Source organism: Onychomys torridus, chromosome 23 (assembly GCF_903995425.1).
Source record: "Onychomys torridus chromosome 23, mOncTor1.1, whole genome shotgun sequence".
NCBI classification, from domain to species: Eukaryota; Metazoa; Chordata; class Mammalia; order Rodentia; family Cricetidae; genus Onychomys; species Onychomys torridus.
The window spans coordinates 62631047-62651894 of NC_050465.1; the positions used below are offsets into that span (position 1 = coordinate 62631047).

The 20848-nt window shown below is 44.4% G+C and overlaps 2 protein-coding genes across 3 annotated transcripts in view; both read left to right on the forward strand.

Moving 5' to 3' along the window:
• Window positions 1-561: 561 nt before the first annotated feature.
• Acsl3 (acyl-CoA synthetase long chain family member 3) overlaps window positions 562-20848 on the forward strand; it is a 58025-nt gene continuing 37738 nt past the window's right edge. Inside the window, exon 1 of one of the 2 annotated variants that reach the window (XM_036172717.1) lies at window positions 562-835. The gene's annotated coding sequence lies outside the window, so the exon portion shown is untranslated. Of the gene's footprint in view, window positions 836-5659; window positions 5814-20848 lie in introns of those variants that run through there. The other variant, XM_036172718.1, reaches the window with a different exon arrangement.
• On the forward strand, window positions 5751-11207 carry LOC118572896 (U3 small nucleolar RNA-associated protein 14 homolog B-like). Its single transcript, XM_036172716.1, has 2 exons — window positions 5751-5813; window positions 7459-11207. Exon 2 carries the CDS (start codon window positions 7520-7522, stop codon window positions 9875-9877), a length of 2358 nt encoding a protein of 785 aa, XP_036028609.1. The 5' UTR covers window positions 5751-5813; window positions 7459-7519; the 3' UTR covers window positions 9878-11207.

The window sequence follows — 20848 nt, forward strand, 5'->3', positions numbered from 1 at the left end:
CATCATTTCTTCCCCACCCCCCACCCTCGCCTTGCAAGATTTTGCTAGAAATTCCTGCTCCATCTAGGCTAAGGAATCCATTCCAGAAAAGAATAAAAAAAACACCAAAAAACCCAAAGCATGCTTTTTCTCTCTCGCTCTACATTGAGATTTTTCTGCATCAGGGCAGTGAAAGCGCGTTTTGCAGTCTTCTGCGGGGGAAGGGGGGCACCCTCGTCGCCGCCTCTCCTCTTCCCTCGCACCGCCCCCCTCCCCACCCTCCAGGTCCCGCTCCCCTCGGCCGCAGCAGCAGCAGCAGCAGCAGCAGCAGCAGCAGCCGGAGCAGCCGGTCGGGCCCGCCGCTCCCCTCCCGGAGGGTTCCATCCCCCCACCCACCCCGTGCCCCGCCCCGCCCCGCGCCGGCCCCAGCCCCGTCCAGCCGGCGGCGGGCGGCTGGGCAGAATGACCTATAGTAACCTCGCCCCGCCCCCGGCCGCCAGCGCCGCGCTCCCCCGGCCCGGCATTTGATAGGCCCAGCCCCGCACGCGCCACCGCCCGCGGGCCAATGGGCGGCGGCCTCTTTGCATATGCAACGAGCGCCGGCCCGGGCTGCCGCGTCCTGGACTGCGGCTCAACAGACGCTGTTCAGCCGGCTCCGGGGCAGCGACGCTGCGGTTGTGGCCAGGCCTGCGGGCTGGGACGGAGAGCCGCCAACGACGGAGCAGCGGGGAGGCGGAGCAGGCGGTGGCCGGTCGTCCTTCCGAGTCTCACAGGACGGCCGTGGTAGCTCCGTGGCGCTGGGCAGGAACCGCTCCGGGAACCAAGCCAGGCCTGCCTGCGTGGGTCGGAGCCCACGGTGAGTGCGCGCAGCGCCCGTTGTGAGGAGACGGAGGGGCGGCGGGATGGCGGCGAGGCCTCCCCCTCGGCGTGCACGCGGCCCCGCCGGTGCCTGAGGGGGGAACGGCCGGGCCGCGGCGGGGTCGGGGTCGGGGGAAGGGGTTGGTGGAGGAGGGTGAGGAGTAGGGGGCGCCCGCGCGGGGTCGGCCGGGGAAACCGCCGGCGTGGAGCCCCGGCCGGGGGGCGCGGGAGGAAGGATGCACCGCGGCCTCCGCTGCAGGCGCGGGCGCGGGGGTAGGGTCGTCCCGCTCCACACGACCGCGCGGCGTCCGTGGGAGGAATCGGCGCCCAGCGGTCTCCAGACACCCAGGCCGGGGGCTTGCTGCGGGCGGGGAGGTGGGGGGGAAGCAGAACCTGCGTGTGCGGGGCGGTGGGACTGGCGTGGGGACCTCTCCCTCTCTGGTTTACCCTCCGAAGAAGTGGGTTTTAGTCCCCCACGAGTCAGTCTTGGCGATGCACACACCAGCAGCCCCCTTCCCTCCCCGGGGGTGGGTCAGGTGTGATGGGGTGAAGGGATTTCACGGATGAGGAGCCCACTGCAGTGCCCCGTCTGGTGCTAGAACAGGCAGGCACTCTGATCTCTTCTCCGCAGACCCCCCTCCGAGATAGAAAGGGCAGGGTAATTCTTGGGAGTTATCTAGACACTAGAGAGGGGGCCGGCTTTGAGGAAGTGGTGATAACTAATCAGAATGACAGAGCTGAGATTATTGAGCCTTTATTAAACGCCACACACCGAGTACTTTATGCACAGGTATGTTTACATTGTTCGTTCACCAGGACGGATGCTGGTTCCCGTTTTACAGCCAGAGTTCGCACCGTGGACACATTTAACTTACCCCAGATCTGAGCTAGTAGGAGAAACTGGAGCCTCAGGAGGGCCCGTCTGAATCCAGAGCACTTATTCGGATGGCTTTAGTAGCTTGCAGCTGTTGGCAGCACGAATGAACAGTTTCCACCGTGGCTTTGGGTCTGGGGCGTGGTGGGGGGGTGGAGGTGGGGGTGGGGGGGGTTGGTGGTGGTTCTGCTGGGCTCTGCAGAGTTCGGTGTTTTTCTTGTGTGTGGTAGCCAGTTTTCTATGTCCACGTTGGTTCTGAGAGCTGTTGAGTGCTGTTGAGTTGCCTGCCTCCAAAAGCACAACACGAGAAGCTTATTTCAGAGAGGAAGTGTTGGGACGCCCGTGTCAGTTGCTCAGACTTTGTGTTTTCTGGTATCTTCCTGTGCATTCCTCAGATGTAGAGATCAAGGCTGATTCTCTGATTCTTCTATCATAAAGTGCCTTGATTGCAGTGATGTAAGCCATAGGAGAGTGTCACCAGGAGCCTTTGGAGCCCAGTTACTGGATTTGTAGGACATTTGTGCGGTGTGACTTAAAGCACAAGTATTCTGAGTCCAAGATGTCGTCCTCAAAGAAAGAAGGGCAAAGTGAAGGACATTAGGGGGAACACCACTGGCTCATTCCTGATTCAGTTAGTTGCTCATGAGCCTTCCCGTTTCTGTTATGTCAGACACCTTGTCAGGTGCAGGGAAATACAACAGTGACAGAATTGATGTGATCCTGTGCCCTTAGGCAGAAATTAGACGCCAAGCCAATGATCTGGTAGATTGCAAGCCACGTTACATGCAATAAAGGGGAGGTATTGAGTGAGTGGAGATTATAACCAGGATTTCGATTGAGATGGAAGTCTGGGGAGCTGCCTTTTCAAAATTGATAGTGGGAGATTTTCCTAGATTTCAGCCTTGTGTTCCGAGGCTGTAGTTAAATGTACATAGCACAATAGCTTAAACTCTTTTTTTGAGCAACTATAATTCTTTTTCTTTCAATATCTGTTTCCAGCAGATTGTCATTTCAGCTCACGTTGCAAGATATCTGAGTGAGATAGGGAATGTTTCCAAGCATTTATTCTGCCTGCCTTTAGGGTGCTTAAAATTTAAATATTCCTATAGTACTTTGATTTTCCTCCTGATGAATAGTTCAGGAGCAAGAATCTTTTATATGAGCTTTGGATCTGAAGGTATGATTTAGACAATTCTCCCAATGCTCATGCTAGGCCCAAAGTGACAGGCTTTTCTAATTTTCAGTAAGCAGCATCATAACTTTCAAAAGTATTCATTGTAGTTTATATTCTGGGTAATTTAACATAATTTCAACTCCTAGCTAGAGTTGAAAAGTGTGGTGGCACATACCTTTTATCCCAGCACTTGAGAGGCAGAGGCATGTAGGTCTCTGAGTTCAATGCTAACCTGGTTTTACATAGTTCCACATAGTGAAACCCTGTCTCCAAAACCAACCAACCAACCAAATTTTAGTTCTTAGGAAGCAAGAAAAACCAGGCATGAATTGGGAAATATAAACTGTTAACTATATAAATATTTCAGTCAAGCATTTAAAACTGTCAAATGTTAGATTAGTTGAGCCTTTAAAGAGGTTAATATGATGAGCAGAATTTGAAGAAAGCGGAGGGAGATGTTAGATGTAAAGTGATATAGGGATGATAAGGACATGAACTTCGAGAAGGCACTGTTTCAACTCAGGCCCTGGAGGGTGGTGCCTGCCCTCTGATTCTCTGACCTGAGCCTTCTTGTGAGAGAACTAGGTTTTGGATGTGGGAGAACATGTTTCTAGGTGTAGAATTGTTCCGTTGGAGTTGCCTTTTCTTTAGGGTACTGGGTTAGTATTCAGAAGTAGAATGGACCTTCTGTTGGAGAGGTGATAGTTTCTGAAGCCATGTGCATGTCAGGCTGCCTAGAGAGCTCACAGAAGAGCAGGAAGAGGCTTGTGTTAGTACTGACCAAAAGAGGCAGTTTGCAAAAAGAGCTAGGAAGGTTTGGCGTTATTGTGACAAAAAATGTCTGCTCAAAGAAGGCAGGAAAGATTTCTTTTGGCTCATGGTTTCCAAGATGTCATTGTGTTTTAGTGGGAGGAGAGGGCTTGTTGAAAGAGCATTTCATGTCAAGGTGGCCAGGGAATAGAGAAAGGGAGATATAGGAAGGTTCTAGGGGAAGATAAACCCCCAAGGATGTCCCCCCAATGATGCATGACCTCCAAAGACACCTCCTAGTTATGTTGTGCTATGAATCCATCAAGGATTAGTGGGTCAGTTAGGCTAGAACTCATTGTCTCTGGAAATGCCTTCTAGACCCTCTCCCCTAACCAGAGGTATGCTTTACTAATCTTCTAGGTATTTATTAATCCAGTCAAGTTGACAATCAGGATTAACCATCTCAGGGCAGTGAGAAAATTGCCAGAAGTAATTTACCACTGCAAGGAGGCAGTCAGTACTGAGGAGTGCTCTCTCCTATGAGAAGTTCTTGGTGACCCTTGCCAGTGTGGCAGGATGGGTCAAGCCATAGGTGAGGAAACCAGACAAGTAGATAGATAAATGTTTCCCAGAGGGCCCCCCCCTTTTTGTTTTAAGACAGGTGGTTTGTTGGACAGGGTCTCTCTGTGTAGTCCTGGCTGTCTTCCAGGCTGGGCTTGCCCCAGCACACAGATAGATCCTCCTGCCTCTCTGCCTCTGGAGAGCTGGGATTAAAAGCATGCACCACCATGCCCCACTACTAACAGCTTAAAAATAAATAAATAAATAAAAACCTCGAGACAGGGTTTCTCTATGTAGCCCTGGCTATTCTGGTGCTCACTGTGTAGACCAGGCTAGCCCCAAACTTGGAGATCTTCCTGCCTCTGCCTCCCAAGTGCTTGTATTAAAGGAGTGTACCGCCACTGCTTGGCCTGTTAATAGAGGTTTTGATCTTATACTTTAAAGGGAGGCTTGGTGGAGAGGGTGCTGTTGGATTATAGATGGTTACTTATTTGAGTAAGTTGCTGGGGTATGGGAGGAATTGATACTTTTGTCCTTATAATCAAGAGTACAAAATCTCTAGTAAATCTTTTCCTTTAAGGCTCTCTTTTTGGTAATTTTTATTTTAATCAGTCTAGCTTTACTTTGTTTCTAGTTTTCAAAGTGTTCTTAGTATTTTTCCATTTGTGCATATCTTAATTATTTCACAAAAGACTGGGAAAATTCACAAAGAAACAACTGTTTCTGTTGGTGGCGGCGGTGGCGCACGCCTTTAATTCTAGCATTCAGGAGGCAGAGGCAGGTGGATCTGTGAGTTCGAGGCCAGCCTGGTCAGGAGAAATCTGGGAGGAGATAGAGGAGCAAGAGAAGGAGGAGGACTCCAGGGACCAGCCACCTAGCTACACAGCAAGCCATGAAGTAAGAATAAGATTTACAGAAGGGAACAGGAAATGCACAGAGCAAAAGGTGGATTAAAGTTAAGAAAAGCTGTCTAGAAACTAAAACTAAGGTGGGACATTCATAATTAAGAACAAGCCTCCATGTGTGATTTGTTTGGGAGTGGGTAGCAAGCCCCCCCCACCCCCAAGACCAGAAAACAAATGACATGTGTATACATGATTATGTGTGCCTGTCACAGTACACACGTGAAGGTCAGAGGACAGCTTTGGAGTTGATTCTCCCCTGCCTTTGTGTGGGTTCTAGACAGCGAACTCAGTTCCCCAGGCAAGCCTTATTGGCTGAGCCATCTCACGGACCCCATGATTTCATTCTCTTTTATTTAGCATTAGTTATTTTGGACTTGTGCTTTAATTTTCTTGAGAAAATTAAATTTCTGTGTGTAGCACATTGCAGGCAGGCTGACATTGTGACGATCTGATTTCCTCAGGTAACAGGCATCTACTTTGATTAATTATAAGACTTATGTCATATGACTGATACTAATTCAGGCGGCATTTCTCTCTTTTTATTTTGAAACAGGGTCTCACTGGTAACTCCAAGGTGGCCTTGAACTTGCTGTGAGGCTCAGGTTGGCCTTGAATGTGAGATCCTTCTGCCTTAGCTTCTGAATGCCATATCATCAACTTTTGAGTTGCTGAGTGGAGAAGGCACCATTGCCATCCCTGTATATAAAACTTGGTATGTAAATTGGAGCTAGTCACTTCTTTCTCAGACTTTTTTGTTTTCTTTCTAAAAAGTTTTGTTTTATTTTGTTTTTTTGTTTTTGTTTTGTTGTTTTTTTGTTTTTTTGGTAGGGTGTGGGCAGGGTTTTTTTTTTTTTTTTCTTCTAAATGTAACCCCATACTATCAGCCTTGACCTTAAAATCTGTCTCAGTCTCCCAGGTGCTAGGATTACAGACATGTAACACCGTGTCTCTTAGCTTTCCATTTCAATTTTTTTAAAAAAAGATTTATTTATTATGCCTGCAGGCCAGAAGAGGGCGCCAGATCTCATTAGAGATGGTTGTGAGCCACCATGTGGTTGCTGGGACTTGAACTCAGGACCCCTGGAAGAGCAGTCGGTGCTCTTATCCTCTGAGCCGTCTCTCCAGCCCCCTTTCAGTTTTGTATTATGACAGTTTAAATTCTTACCTCACAGAGTTATGTGGACGGGGAAGAAAACAGTAGTTGAGGGGACACAGCTGAGTGCTTGCTGCTTTCCTTCCGCTGCCTTTCTCCTGTTTTAATCTGCTTTTTTCCTTTCTTCTTCTCCTGTCTCCGTTTCTTATATTACATAGTAACAAGCATTCTAAATCTGGCAGGTTAACAAACTTACAGAAAGTCTACATTTTAAAGGGAATTGATTGGAGGTGTTCCTTAAGTTTTTACAAGCTCCATGAAGGTAATATCAGGCATGGGAAAGGCCAAGTGAGAAGAATGCGGACAGGGAACCCCTGTTTGGTCAGAGTAGCCAGGGAAGGGTCAGCTAAGGAAATGAAGTGAGCCTTGGTGGGTTGGAAGTGGACAGAAGTTTAAGGAAGGTGCTCACAGTGGATGTTGAGGGGCAGTGGGGTTTGGAAGAGCACATCGTCGGCCAACACTGAGGGTCAGCTGCTGAGGACTAAGGAGAGGGGAGTACATCCTTTGGGGGAGGCATGGAGCAGAGGCTTGAGAGACAGATCCAGTTAAGATCCTGCATGCATTTCTTTCAGCGAGTCAACTCAGAGTAATTGTGAACTACAGTTGGATGAATTCTGGGGTCTAGCAAGTGCAGAAGACTGGTGGTCCTTTCACTTGTTCTCTACAGGAAGTACATTGAGAAGCTTGTCTTGAGTTGGTCACCATGATGCCGCTAGGACTGGTGACAGGCCTTGTCCACAACCTTTGGACTTCGTTTCCTGTCTGACTTCTCTTGCTATAAAATCTTTTTTCGTCATGGCTCTTTATTTTCACTTCCCCTTTCCTTTTCCTTGGCTTGAGATTTTTGTTACCTGTGCCATAATTTTTAGGTGTCCATATATATATATATATATATGCACTCATGAGAGAGACAGACACAGAGACTTGAGTCTTTTTTTTTTCCCTGAGACAAGGTTTGGTTATATAGAGACAAGGTTTCTCTATAGAACAGTCCTGGCTGTCCTGGAACTCGCTGTGTAGACCAGGCTGGCCTCAAACTCCAGGCTGGGATCAAAGGCGTGCACAGCCGCCACCCCGACCTGGCGAGACTGAGTCGTATGTAGCCTAGGCTGTCCTTGTATGTCACCATCCTGGCTGGCTTGTAAATTTTATGTTGACTCCATGGAAATTGCCGGGGTATTTATATGGGTCTTTTCTTCTTTAGACATCTCAATAATTAAGATTCTCAGAAAACATCTATGTCAGAGACAGTGGGCAATAAATAGATGGAGCCAAAGAGGAGTGAGACCGGACGCTTCTTCAAGAGCGCACAGCCTGCTAACGGAAAGCAGGCTGCTACCATGAACATGACCAAGAATGTGGCAGAGCTTCTGCCTTTGAGCCACCAGGACGAACTAGTGGATTTGCCAAACCACTACCCATTGAGTACAAGTGAAGATGAGGGGGACAGTGATGGAGGAAGAAAATGTCAAAAGCTTCTGGAAGCAGTCAGTTCCCTTGGCGGAAAGAAGAGTTGGAAATTGGCAGAGAGATCTGAGGCCAGTCTGATAGTGTCAGAGTTCAATGTCACTTCTGAAGGGTCAGGGGAAAAGCTGGTTCTTTCAGATTTGCTGGAGTCTGCTACAGCATTATCTTCGTTGGCTGCTGTGAAAAAGCAACTGCTTAGGGCCAGGTCAAAGACTCTTGCGGTACCCCTGGACAAAAAAGAGGCTGACCAGATCCTCAGGGAAGCAGCATTCAGCAAAACCTCACAGATGCTCTCCAAGTGGGATCCTGTTGTTCTGAAGAACCGGCAAGCAGAACAGCTGGTTTTTCCCATGGAGAAGGAGCCACCCGCTGTTGCTCCCATTGAACATGTATTCACTGACTGGAAAGCAAGAACTCCCCTGGAGCAAGAAGTTTTCAACCTCCTTCATAAGAACAAGCAGCCAGTAACAGACCCTTTATTGACGCCCATGGAAAAAGCCTCCCTTAAAGCCATGAGCCTGGAAGAAGCTAAGATACACCGAGCAGAGCGTCAGAGGATGCGGGCTCTGCAGTCCTACTATGAGGCCCGAGCTCGAAGAGAGAAGAGAATCAAGAGTAAAAAGTATCACAAAATTATAAAGAAAGGAAAGACCAAGAAAGCCTTAAAAGAGTTTGAGCAGCTGTGGAAGGACAACCCAAGTGCTGCGTTGCAAGAACTGGGAAAAATGGAAGAGGCTAGAATGGTGGAGCGCATGAGCCTTAAGCACCAGGGTGGTGGGAAATGGGCCAGGTCAAAGGCAATTAGGGCCAGATATGACCTGGAGGCCCGCAAAGCTATGCAAGAACAATTGGCGAAGAACAGAGAACTGACACAGAAACTCCAGGTGGCTTCAGAGAGTGAGGAAGAGGAGGAATGCACAGAAGAGGGAGTAATCCCTGCCTCTGATGGAACGAGCGACCTACAGATGGATGCAGCTGGTCGAAATCCCTGGATGCTCAGCAGTTGCAACAGTGATGCACCAAGGGGTGAGGTCAAGACCGACCCTGGACAGCTGCCCGAACTGGCGGCTGATGGGTCTTCTGAAAGGGAGAGAGATGAGAAAGCAGTGGCAGAAGAGCTTTTGCTGAAAGAAAAATTCTTTGAAGAAAGAGTTGAGCCCAACAGTGTTAAGCCAATGGGTGGCCAGGAAACAGAAGACTCTGATAGCCAGGAGGTAGTATCTGAATCGAAGTTGCTTCTGAAACTCCACAAGGAAAACCATCAACCTGAGCAGCAAAAAGGGAGTTCAGTGGGAACTGTTCTCCAGACCCAGAGAGAGGAACTTGCTGCGGAGGAGAGCCTGGTGCTTCAAAGGCTAGAGAGGGCACATGTTCTGGAAGAACAAGGGGAGTTGAGCAAAGGGGGACATTATTCAAAAAAGGGGCTTCCTAGACCTATGGGAAAAGGAGAGTGGAAGGAGAGGAACCCACCCAGTATACCTGATGCCTCCAGAAAGAAGAGAAAAATGGAACCAATGATTGATCTACAGAATCTCCTAACTACTAGGCCTTCTGTGAAGTCTTTGGCAGTGCCCACAGTGGAGGAGTTGGAAGATGAAGTGGAGACAGACCACAAGCAGATAATAAAGGAAGCTTTTGCTGGGGATGATGTCATCAGAGAATTCTTAAAAGAGAAAAGGGAAGCTGTAGAGGCGAATAAACCAAAGGACTTGGACCTGACATTGCCTGGATGGGGTGAGTGGGTTGGTATAGGCCTGAAGCCCAGTGCCAAGAAAAGACGCCGTTTTCTTATTAAAGCTCCTGAAAGTTCTCCAAGAAAAGACAAGAATTTGCCAAATGTGATTATCAGTGAGAAGCGCAACATCCATGCAGCAGCTCATCAGGTTCGTGCTGTTCCACACCCATTCACCCACCACCAGCAATTTGAAAGGACTATCCAGAACCCTATTGGGTGCACATGGAACACCCAGAGGGCCTTCCAAAAGCTGACAGTTCCCAAGGTTAGCACCAAATTAGGCCATATTATTAAGCCCTTAAACGCAGAAAATGTGGGCTACTGCTCTTCCTCAAGGTCCGACCTTTCTGTCGTACAGAGCAATTGGAAGCAGCTCTCCAAAAGTCAGCAAAAACAGCTGAAGAAAAGCTCTGCAGATTGAGCTGCCAGGGGACTAGCATCTTTGTTCCTGGGATTAGGAACCTTGAGTGTTTCTCTTGGTTGCTTCATAGGGCTTCAGGGGTATTTCCTAAATTGACAGAACACTTTGTAGTTAAACCACATTGCAGAAATAAGACATTTTTGTTGAGTAAAGAGCTTCCATTCCGTTCTGAGATAGATGATAAAGACAGAAATGATTCATTCATGGGAAAAATGACTACCATAAGTTAGAGTACCTATGTGTAGTACCTGTTCTAGGATTAAAGAGGGATCAGTGAGTGGACAGAGAAATTCAGGCTGGGATAAGGCAGAGGAAATATGAGCAGCTAAGAATGCTCAATTAGTTTAGATATTAAGTTAATAGCTTCTAATGTGGCTCATACATGTAATCCAGCGTTCTGAGAGGCTGAGTCAAAAGAATTATTTACTTGAGTGAGAACTTGGCTTTACAAAACAAAACAAACAACCCCAAAAGCATTTTAGGAAGAGGTAACAGACAGAAATGAACAAATTTAGAGATTTGGAGAACACAATGAGAATAGATAGAGGTGACTAGAGTTTATTTAAGAATAAAGTGTAACAATTGGGGAGGATTGAAAAGTCAGTTTTGGAGGGCCTTAATTGCTTTGCAGAGAAACTTGGAATTACATTTTATTTCTTTCCTCTTAGGCAATGTAGAGGAAATAAGTTTTGTATAGGGGATAGATGTGGTGACATTTATGTTAAAGGAGTATGCGTGCCAAGCTGGCAGGCAGTGTGCATGCAGGATGTATTGATGGGGGTGAGAGTTAAAGACCTCAGTTAGAGAACTTATAAATAGATGATAATGCTAAGAAAGAAATTTATATATTTAATATTTTTATATATTATATTTTATAATTATATATAAATATAAATAAAAGGATTATAGGAAAAGTTGTCATCTAAATTACTAAATTTTGTTTTTTCTTCTCCCACTAATTGGTCCTCAAATCTTGGCCTCAGCCAGTCTAGGCAAGTGCTCTACCACTGAGCTATATCCTCAATTTTGTTTCGTTTTTTTTGGAGAGGGTCTTAATCTGCATATTAGACTGGCTTTGACCTTGATGTGTAGCCCAGGCTGGCAGGCTGGCCTTGAGCTCTCCTGCCTCCCCAGGAAACCTCTGGGATTAGTAATCTTTATGATACTGGGATTGAACTCATGGCCTTATGTATGCTATTTATGAGCTCTGTTGATGAGCTATATCTGCAGCTGCTTACCTACATTTAGAACTGTATCCTACCCTCCTCAGGGAACCCCTCTCCCCTCTTTTTTTCTGTTTTTGGTTTTTCCAGACAGGGTTTCTCTGTAACAGTAGTGACTGTCCTGGAACTCACTCTGTAGACCAGGCTGGCCTCGAACTCCCAGAGATCCGCCTGCCTCTGCCTCCTGAGTCCTGGGATTAAAGTCTGGTTCATTACTGCCTGGCTCTTTTTTTTTTTTTTTTTTTTTTTTTTAAGACAGGGTCTCATTAAGTTGCCCAGGCCAGGATTGAGCTCATGATGTATGTAGTTCAGGCAGTCCTTGAATTTAGAATCTTACAGCTTAAGCTTTCTGAGTAGCCAGGCTTATAGGCATGTATCACTGTGCCCAGTAACTCATTCATTATTCAACATCTCTAATTCACCCATGTGTTTGTTTTTCCATGCCTGCCTTCCATCTATCCATTCATTTATCCACCCACCCACTCCTCCATGTAATTTATGATTCACCAGGTTCTGTGATGATGGCCATTAGGGATAGAATAATGAGTAAGAGACATTTGTTCCTTCATGCATAGAGAAGATGGACATTAAACAGTTTTATAAGCAATCATTTAATTATATAGTATAATAGGTACTGCTAAGGCAAAATGTAGAAGGTGGTGAGAGTGGAAAACTTGGATGAAGTGGTGTTGCACAAATCCAATAGGAGAGGGGTAGTAGCAGGGAGGTAGGGCAGAGTGGGCAGTATACTAGGCCAGAGACTCGCCAGTGCGGATAGTTAGTACATAAGGCCCCCAGAGGGTAAGTACTTTGTGGAGACTCTGTAAGATAAAACTGGGCCTGAAGTATAAGGCACCAGATAAGAGAAAAAAGTAAAAATAGTCTCAAAGGCTATGAACTGAGAGTAGGCTGGGAAAGTTAGGGAGTGTGGAGATTGTGCCAACTGACCAGCAGTGTCTGTCTCAAGTCAGTTAACTCTTTGATCTCACTACAAAAAGGTTAATTTTATTACTGTAAGACATGGAAGGAGCTAACATTTTTCTTCCTGTGGTTCACATTATATAATTAGAAATGTTAGAATTTACCAGTCTTTTTTTAGTCAAAGTATCTATGAAAGCTTAACTATTATGCATAATTATAATTTATTGTGTTAGTTTTGGGATTACTCACTTATTGAGGCATTAGGAAACTTTTCAGCCAGACTACATAAAATTAAAAATTTTATATGTATGCTTTGCTTTTTCTTTTCTTTTCTTTTTTTTTTTTTTAATGTATTCAGGCTGTCTTCAAACTCAGTCTCAAAATCTGCCGGCTTGTGCTACCATACCTGGCTTGAGTTGTTTGTTTTGAGCAAGGTCCCACTATGTAGCCCTGGTTGGACTAAAACTTGTTATGAAGACCAGGCTGGATTTGAACTTAATAGCTATTCTTCTGCTTCACTCTCTCCCTCCCTTCTTCCTTCCTTATGACAAGGTCTCTCTGTGTAACCCTGGCTGTCCTGGAACTTGTATATCAGCCAGACTGGCCTAGAGCTCACAGAGATCCACTTGCCTCTCTGCCTCTTAAATGCTGGGATCATTATGAGCCACATTTCAAGTTGTATGTTTAGAACAGAAATATTTCAGGTTAGTGTTGGATTTTCCAGGTTCTATTTTGTTTCTTGTTTTAAAAAAAAAAGTCAAAAATTGGCTCAATGTTGTGATTTTTAGTATATAAAATTTGTTCCTGTCTGAATGTGTAGAAATCATTATGTATGTATTTCTTTAGGATTTTCCTGGGTTATAACAAATATGGTTTATATGAAAAACAAAATATGTAAAAGCATTAAAGATGAAACATTAACAATCAGTACTAATTTTGCATCTCAAATATGGCCACTGCTGATATTTTGGTGTTTTTGGTTAACAAGTGATACTATATTGTGTATATTTAATATTCAGCCTACTTTTCCTTATTATGTCACAAGCAATACTGTGTTATAGATGTTTGAAATATTTTTAGTGGCTATATAATAATCTAGTGAATGTACATGTCATAGTGTGTTTGACATTCCCAGTTACTGTGTTTGCTTATTTCTTTTTGAATGCCTGTTACAAATGACTAATGGAAAGCTTGAAATGTTTTCTTTATTAAAGATTTCTAGAAGTGAAAATACTGGGTAAAGGATATGAAAAACTTGAGTGCTCTTAATAAAAATCACAAACTTGCTTACAAGTGGTGGTGCTTCATTCTTGTGGCCTCATCATGAGGGTGACTTAATTTTATTGGTGCTTGCATTTGTGTACCCAAAGCCAGAAAGAAGAAACTTTATTTTTGGAGACAGGGTCTCTATTATGTAACCCTCCACAAACAATTTGGCCTCTTGAGTATTCTACTGAAAGATTTGAAAAACAGTACTACTAAGGTGACAGCATAAACCCTTCAGTGATTTGCTGGTTGTTGAGTGAGTTGATAAGAGGATCCAGGTTAACCAGATTTCATATCCCCTTGCTTTTCTTTGAAAATTCTAACCTTTTTCAGAAGCAAAGACATAAGACTCCTTACTGTGTTTTCTGTGATGTTTCTTGTTTTACTCTTTTGGAAATAAGTTCATAAAGCGACAAAAACAAAAAAGTAAAACTAAAAACAGACAGCTGGCAGCCTGGACAGTCATTCAAAGTTCCTCTGTGAAGTTGGGCATCTGTCTTCAGCCCACAGGCCTAGAGTCTCAGTCATTTCTCTCTGTGTCCTGTGTCTGGCAGTTTCCTCTTCAACCCTGGAACCTGAAGGACCATTTCACCAAGCACAGTTCAGTGGTCAGCTTCCTATGGGTCCTGCATGTCCAGTCAATACATCATTTGTCAAGCAGTCCAGGCAAGAACAGTTTCTTGCCCAAATGTCTACTTTTGCCAAGAAGAAGATAAACTCCATATAGTGTTGATGCCCATCCTCTTCTCTGAACTAAATCCGTGCTGCCAGGAGCAGACATGTCTCACTGTCCAGAAAGTCTAAATATTTTAATGCTATATTCTGTAGGTCTTTGAAGTGTTAGATTATTTACCTAATTGAATTATATCTATGTATACCTAGAAAAATTAACATGACTATAAGTTTGACTATTGTAGAACATTCATTATTAATCTGTATTTTTAATTATCCATTATAATCTAAATGAGTTACATAAACAATACCTCAAACAAGAGTAGAAATATATAGTGTAGCAAAATTAAGTTTAAACTTGTATCAATAAAATCCATAGCAATGTAAAAAACATTTCTAAACAAGTTGTTGCTCTTTAAAAGGTTCATTAACCTACCCTTTTATCTGATCATATCTATACTATCCCCTTTTTTTCTTTAGAAAGAGATCGTATTTATAATCAACCTGTTTTAAATAAAAATATTGGTTTTCCTCTGTCCCACACCAGAGGGCTCTTTTGATATGGGACAGAAGAATCTCTCAACCTTTTGTTTTACCAATATGCTTGGATTTAGAGGAGGAGTGAGCCAATTCCATCTCCAAAGCCAGCTTGGTATATTTGGGAATTTGGGTGTGGCTTCTCATACTACTGCTGGATGAGGGCGCTATATTCTTATGGGGACACAAAATTTTAGAATTATGGAGTAGTCAGTGAGGCTGTATTGTCTGAGCCAGTTGCCTTGAAACCGTTCTGGATGTTGGATCATGTGGGCCACAGTGTCATCTGAGACCTTTCAGGCAGTCTTGGCTGGTCAAACCTGATGTATCTTAATTTTGAACAAATGCATAGTCTCTTGCTTTCTGTGGAAACAAAAGAAGAGCCTCCTTTCCAAAGCAACATATCCTTAGATCTGAATTTGAAGTCAAAATACCATATATATTGGTTTAACTGAGCAGCCTTCACAAATCAGATGTCGTTCTACAGTTAAACTTCCCAAAGACAACACAATCCAGATTCTCTGTGATATCCATCTTTATGTGACTTTAAAAAAATATTTTACTTTCTCTTTAAAGACTTTATTTTTTTAAAGCTATTTGTTTATATAAAGCATATATTACTTTTTTCTCTCTTCCAAGCCTATGTACATTTTTACACACATTGTAAATTTTAGAGGTTTATCCCATCTGAATCTGTCTTATTGTGAATCTATTTCTTTAAACTGCAGCATTCTCCGCCCACCTCACCTTGTCCACATGGCAGAACTACGTTTACCGCCAGCTCTGGGTCTGGGAGCCATGTATGTATACCATCAACTCTCAGAAGCAGTGGGTCTGTGCTTCTATCAAAGCTGTGTGTAGCCTAGAAACCTTTCTTTTTTTTGGTCTGTACTAGCAAAGGCTAAATCCACCACACAGTGTAATGTGCGGCTTGCAGATGCCTCATTCCCACCGTGCTGCAGGTCAAGCCAGCACACCACGAACCAGCCATAGAGCAGCTCCAGGCTGCAGCTAACTTAGAGAACTAGGAAGCTGTTTTAGCTCCATTTTAGAATCTTCTTCCTGCCCGGGCCCACAGCTGCTCAGACCCAAATAAACATACAGAGGCTTATAAACTGTATTGCCTAATGGCTCAGGCTTCTTGCTAGCTTGTGGGAGCCCATTTTCAGGTTCCTCGTGGCTTTACCCAGCAGGTCCGCATAGAGAGGATGATTGGACCATGGGCCTGAGTGCAGGTGTCTGAGATGGTCTGCACTCGGATGTGCTGGGGGTGGTGGTGTGTCTTTTGCTTCACCCCTTGGTGTCTCTATAAATACCCTGGGGCAGAGACAGGGCCCTCTCGAGGCTATCCTTTGTTTTCTGTTTATCTCCACAATCTAAATCCTATGAAATATTTCCTGTTGCTCGCACTCAAGAAAACATTGGGGAACTGTGGAGTTGGTGGGTAAACGCCCTGTACTAGCTAGATCTTACGTCTTAAATTAACCCATTTCTCTAAATCTATACCTTGCCACGTGGCTTGTGGCTTACTGGTATCTCTACATCTTGCTTCTCTTGGCAGCGTCTCCTGATTCAGCCTTCCTGTTCCCAGAATTCTCTCTGCTTGTCCCTCCTATACTTTCTGCCTGGCTACTGACAAATCAGCACTTTATTTATTAACCAATCAGAGCAACACATTTACAGTATACAGAGCGATATCCACAGCAGCACTGGGATTCATTGGTGGTGGTGGGGGAGGAAAGTAGGATTTGTAAATCCTCAGAGTATCAGTGACTGTACCCTGTCCAGTTGTATGTGAGAGCGAGCCTTGAGCAGCCCTCCCCAGTGTTGGAGCTCACAGGGGCTCAGCTGTGCACTGAGAAGCATGTCTAGTCCTCAACAGATGCTTGAACACTAGCTAATGAACTTTATGGCTTTAAAATATTTTCTCTTGGGGTTGGGGATTTAGCTCAGTGGTAGAGCGCTTGCCTAGCAAGCGCAGGGCCCTGGGTTCGATCCTCAGCTCAAAAAAATTTTTTTTTACTCTTTAATTTCAAGTTGAAACTAAATGAGCAGAGAAGATATAGCTCTTTGAAGGGGATGGAGTGAATAAAGAATGACCTAGTGGTTTCAAAGTGGCGGTGATGTGAAGTCATGAGGTCTACCCTCCAGGGTGTTCTGGCAGGAGAAATGGGTGGGAGAGACTGAGGAAAGGGTTAGGGAGGAGGAGTCCACTGGAGGATGCAGAAGACGGTGAGTACAGACTAGAGAGGCACAGGGGTGCCATGCGGTGGGAGGACCATGTGTAGGGAGTTGGGGATTGAGAATGGAGCACTCAGGTTGCAGGGATGAACTGAGTCAGGCCAGGAAGGCCTGGAGAGGTCAAAGGAAATGCAGGTACTGATGACATCAGGGAAGGATGGATAGACTGCTAGAATTGGGCTGCTTATGAGTAAAATATGGTTTTGAAAATTTGTGTTTAAGCAATTCTCTTAATAAAATTCACACACACACACACACACACACACACACACACACACACACACACACATATATATATCCCCACTACAGGGTTTCTCAGTGTAGCTTTGCGCCTTTTCTGGAACTCAGGAACTCATTCTGTAGCCCAGACTGTCCTTGAACTCACAGAGATCCACCTGCCTCTGCCTCCCCAGCGCTGGGATTAATGGTGTGCGCCACCACTGCCTGGCTCTTTTTTTTTTTTTTTCTAAACAGAAACATTAAAGTCTTTTATTTGTGTGTATGTGTGCATACTGGTATATGCCATCACCCTCTTGTGCAAGTCACAGGACAATTTATGGGTGTTGGTTCTTCCCTCTGCCCTGCAAGTCCCTGAGATAGAGCTTGCGTTGACAGGTACTTGGTAGCAAGTACTTTTTACCCACTAAGCCATCTCTGGCCTAAAATTATTTATTTTTTTTGGGTTTTGGTTTTTTGAGTCAGGATTTCCCTCTGTGTATCCCTGACTGTCCTGGAACTCACTTTGTAGACCAGGCCAGCCTCGAACTCACAGAGATCCATCTTCCTCTGCCTGTTGGGATTAAAGGCCTGCACCACTCCCCCACTCCCCAACCCCCAGCTTGGCCTAAACATTTCTAATGTCTAAGGGAAGTGCTGAACAGCTCAAACAGGTGTCCGTGTACGTGTCAGGCCTGTTTAGAGTTTTTTTTTTCTGAAGGTCAGTTTTGTAGTTTTCCTTAGAATGTGAAAGGTTAAACAGGTGACAGCCCAGATGGGCAGGCCAGTCTAATTTTCTGGGCTTATTATGTAGTATTGAGATAAAAAGAAAAACACACTTGCTATTTTCCTAAGGTGGCTTTTTTTTTTTTTGGTGAGAAATGCCTGTATTGACACTTATTGTTTAATTATGAGCACTTACTACACAGTTTCCTATTGTCCTTTAAAATGATCTTGGTTATAAAATGATTTTATAGGCATAGGACATGTGGGCCAGCTTCCTTTCTTCTTCTTTCTCTCCTACTTCCCACCCTAGCTTTGCATACAGCAAATTTTAGTTATCTATATTGATATTTCATGGATGTTTAGTAAAATTTTCGGCTAAATTATGAAATGTTGCTTTTTCTTTTTCTTTTGTTTTTTCTGAGACAGGGTTTCTCTGTCATAGCAGCTCTGGCTGGCCAGGAACTCGGAGATCTGTACACCACCACTACCTGGCTTGAAATGTTCCTTTAAAGCACAAGGTTTATTATTATTTTTGTTTTTTTATTTTACACAGTTTGCTTTTATTCAGACTGTAGTACCACAATGCTGGCCTTGTCACCATAAAACTAAACATAAGACTAGAAAGTCCTCTTGTTCCTGTGGACTTGATCACTGGGCTAGGTTCCCACTGTTTGAGGCAGGAGAATGTTGCCAAGTTTCTTCTAAAATGAAGCAGGAAGTTTTAGTTTAACAGAAAACCAAAATGACCCAGGGTGATTAATCTAGCATTACAGGTACACACACGTCAAAAGAGGATCTCTCCATGTAGCCCAGGCTGGTCCTTCGTGCCACAGCCATCATACCTGGCTCCTAGAGGTGTTTTTGATTTCCTTTTTCTTTTGCCATTCTGAAATAGTCTCATGGTTTTGAGTAAGAACTCAGTCACTGAGCTACTGTAACCGTAGTCTGAAGTGTAGGTAATTTTAATGTAAACAGATGAAATCAGTCTTACTAATAGGGACAATAATATATGGAATATTTTTTATGTGGTCACTGTTAGTATTTCCCCAAGCCATTTATTTATTTATTTATTTATTTATTTATTTATTTATTTATTCATTCATTCATTCATTCATTCATTCATTTATTTATTTTGTTTTTCGAGACAGGGTTTCTCTATGTAGCTTTGCGCCTTTCCTGGATCTCGCTTGGTAGCCCAGGCTGGCCTTGAACTCACAAAGATCCGCCTGCCTCTGCCTCTCGAGTGCTGGGATTAAAGGCGTGCGCCACCATAGCCCCGCTATTTATTTATTTATTTTTATTTATTTATTTTTTTACTATATCACGTAACTTTGTATATTGGGAGACTTGTAGAATTTGTATTCATCATTCATTCAAAGTAGCCACGACATAAGCATTGAAGCCTGAGGCCTTTAGACACTTACACAGTAAAGCTGTTTAGTTTGTATATTATTTTTTAGACATGGAAAAAAAATATGCTGCGGGAGGGAGCGACTACTGGGGCCGAGAGAAGGTCTGGGATGGAGAAAGCCATTGGAGTGGTAGATGGATACAGACGAGCTTGAAATCTGAGGCCTCAGCGGGGTTAAATCCACAAGCCTGGTTCCACATCATTCTATTTTATGACCATTACAATTTCACAGCGACCCAGCTGCTGCTGCTGCTTCCTTTTGGAGACAAGAGTTTGCTCTGTAGTGTGGGCTGGGCCTTGAGTGTGCCCCTGGCTCTCCTGTTGCTTCCTGAGTGCTGGGCTTACGGCATGTGCCACGATACTGGGCCTGAAGAGAGCTTTAATTTTAATTTTAGTGTGTATGTTTCTTTTTGTTTGTTTGTTTGTTTGTTTGTTTGTTTGTTTTGAGATAGGGTTTCTCTGTAGCTTTGGAGCCTGTCCTGGAACTCACTTTGTGGATCAGGGTGGCCTTGAACTCACAGAGATCCGCTTGGCTCTGCCTCCCAAGTGCTGAGATTAAAAGTGTGTGTGTTTCTGTGGTGTAAGTGCCTGTGTTTCCCTGTATGGGTTAGTGCAAGCACAGCCTGGCTTGTAATCTTTTTTTTTTTTTTCTCGAGACAGGGTTTCTCTGTGTAGCTTTGCACCTTTCCTGGATCTCGCTCTGAAGACCGGGCTGGCCTTGAACTCACAGAGATCTGCCTGCCTCTGCCCACAGCCTGGCTTGTAACCAAGGATGACCTTGGACCTCTGAGTCTAGTTTGGGAATACATGAGACCCTGTGTCAAAAACCTTCACATAAAGACAATAATCCCCCCAAAATTTGAGCTGCTGCAGCTTTTATTCACAACAAGCATTTAAAATCACCTCAAGAACAGCAGTTAGATACTTTATTTCCCCCCTCCCCCTCCAAGACAGGGCTAGTCATGTAGTTTAGTGCCCATCCTGACTCTCACTGTGTAGACCAGGCTGGCTCGAACCCACAGAGATCCGCCTGGCTCTGCCTCCTGAGTGCCGGGATTAAAGGCATGCGCTACCGCTGCCCAGCTTTCCTTTTATATATTAAAGACTAAACATACCCAAAAAGCTGTCTTCTGTAGGACAGGCCGGCTTTACTTATTCATGTATTTTGAGAGCATTTTGTATTCACTTTTGGAGTGTTTGTATTTTTTTGTCTCTGACCTTTGGACTTTTCCTTCCTTCCTTCTTTCTTTCCTTCCTTCCTTCCTTCCTCCCTCCCTCCTTTTTTTTAAAGATTTATTTATTATGTATACAGTGTTCTGTCTGCAGGCCAGAAGAGGGCACCAGATCTCATTACAGATGGTTGTGAGCCACCAGGTGGTTGCTGGGAATTGAACTCAGGACCTCAGGAAGAACAGGCAGTGCTCTTAACCTCTGAGCCATCTCTCCAGCCCCTGGATTTTCTTTAATTCATCTTTTGTTTTTCCTATCTCCTTCCTTCCTCCCCTCTCTCTCTGTAGCCCTGGCTGTTCTGGAATTTATTCTGTAGTCCAGGCTAGCCTTGCACTCAGATCTGCCTCTCCTGAGTGCTGGGATAAAAGGCATGCTCCAGGCTTTTTTTTTTTTTTTTTTTTTTTTTAATATTTAGGAAAGAAAGTTAAAGTTCAGAAATTGAGTTATTTATCTGCTTAAAACAGCCTTCATCAAAAAATTTGACCCTTTAATGGGTATGGGTTCATGGAATACTGAATGTATTACTTC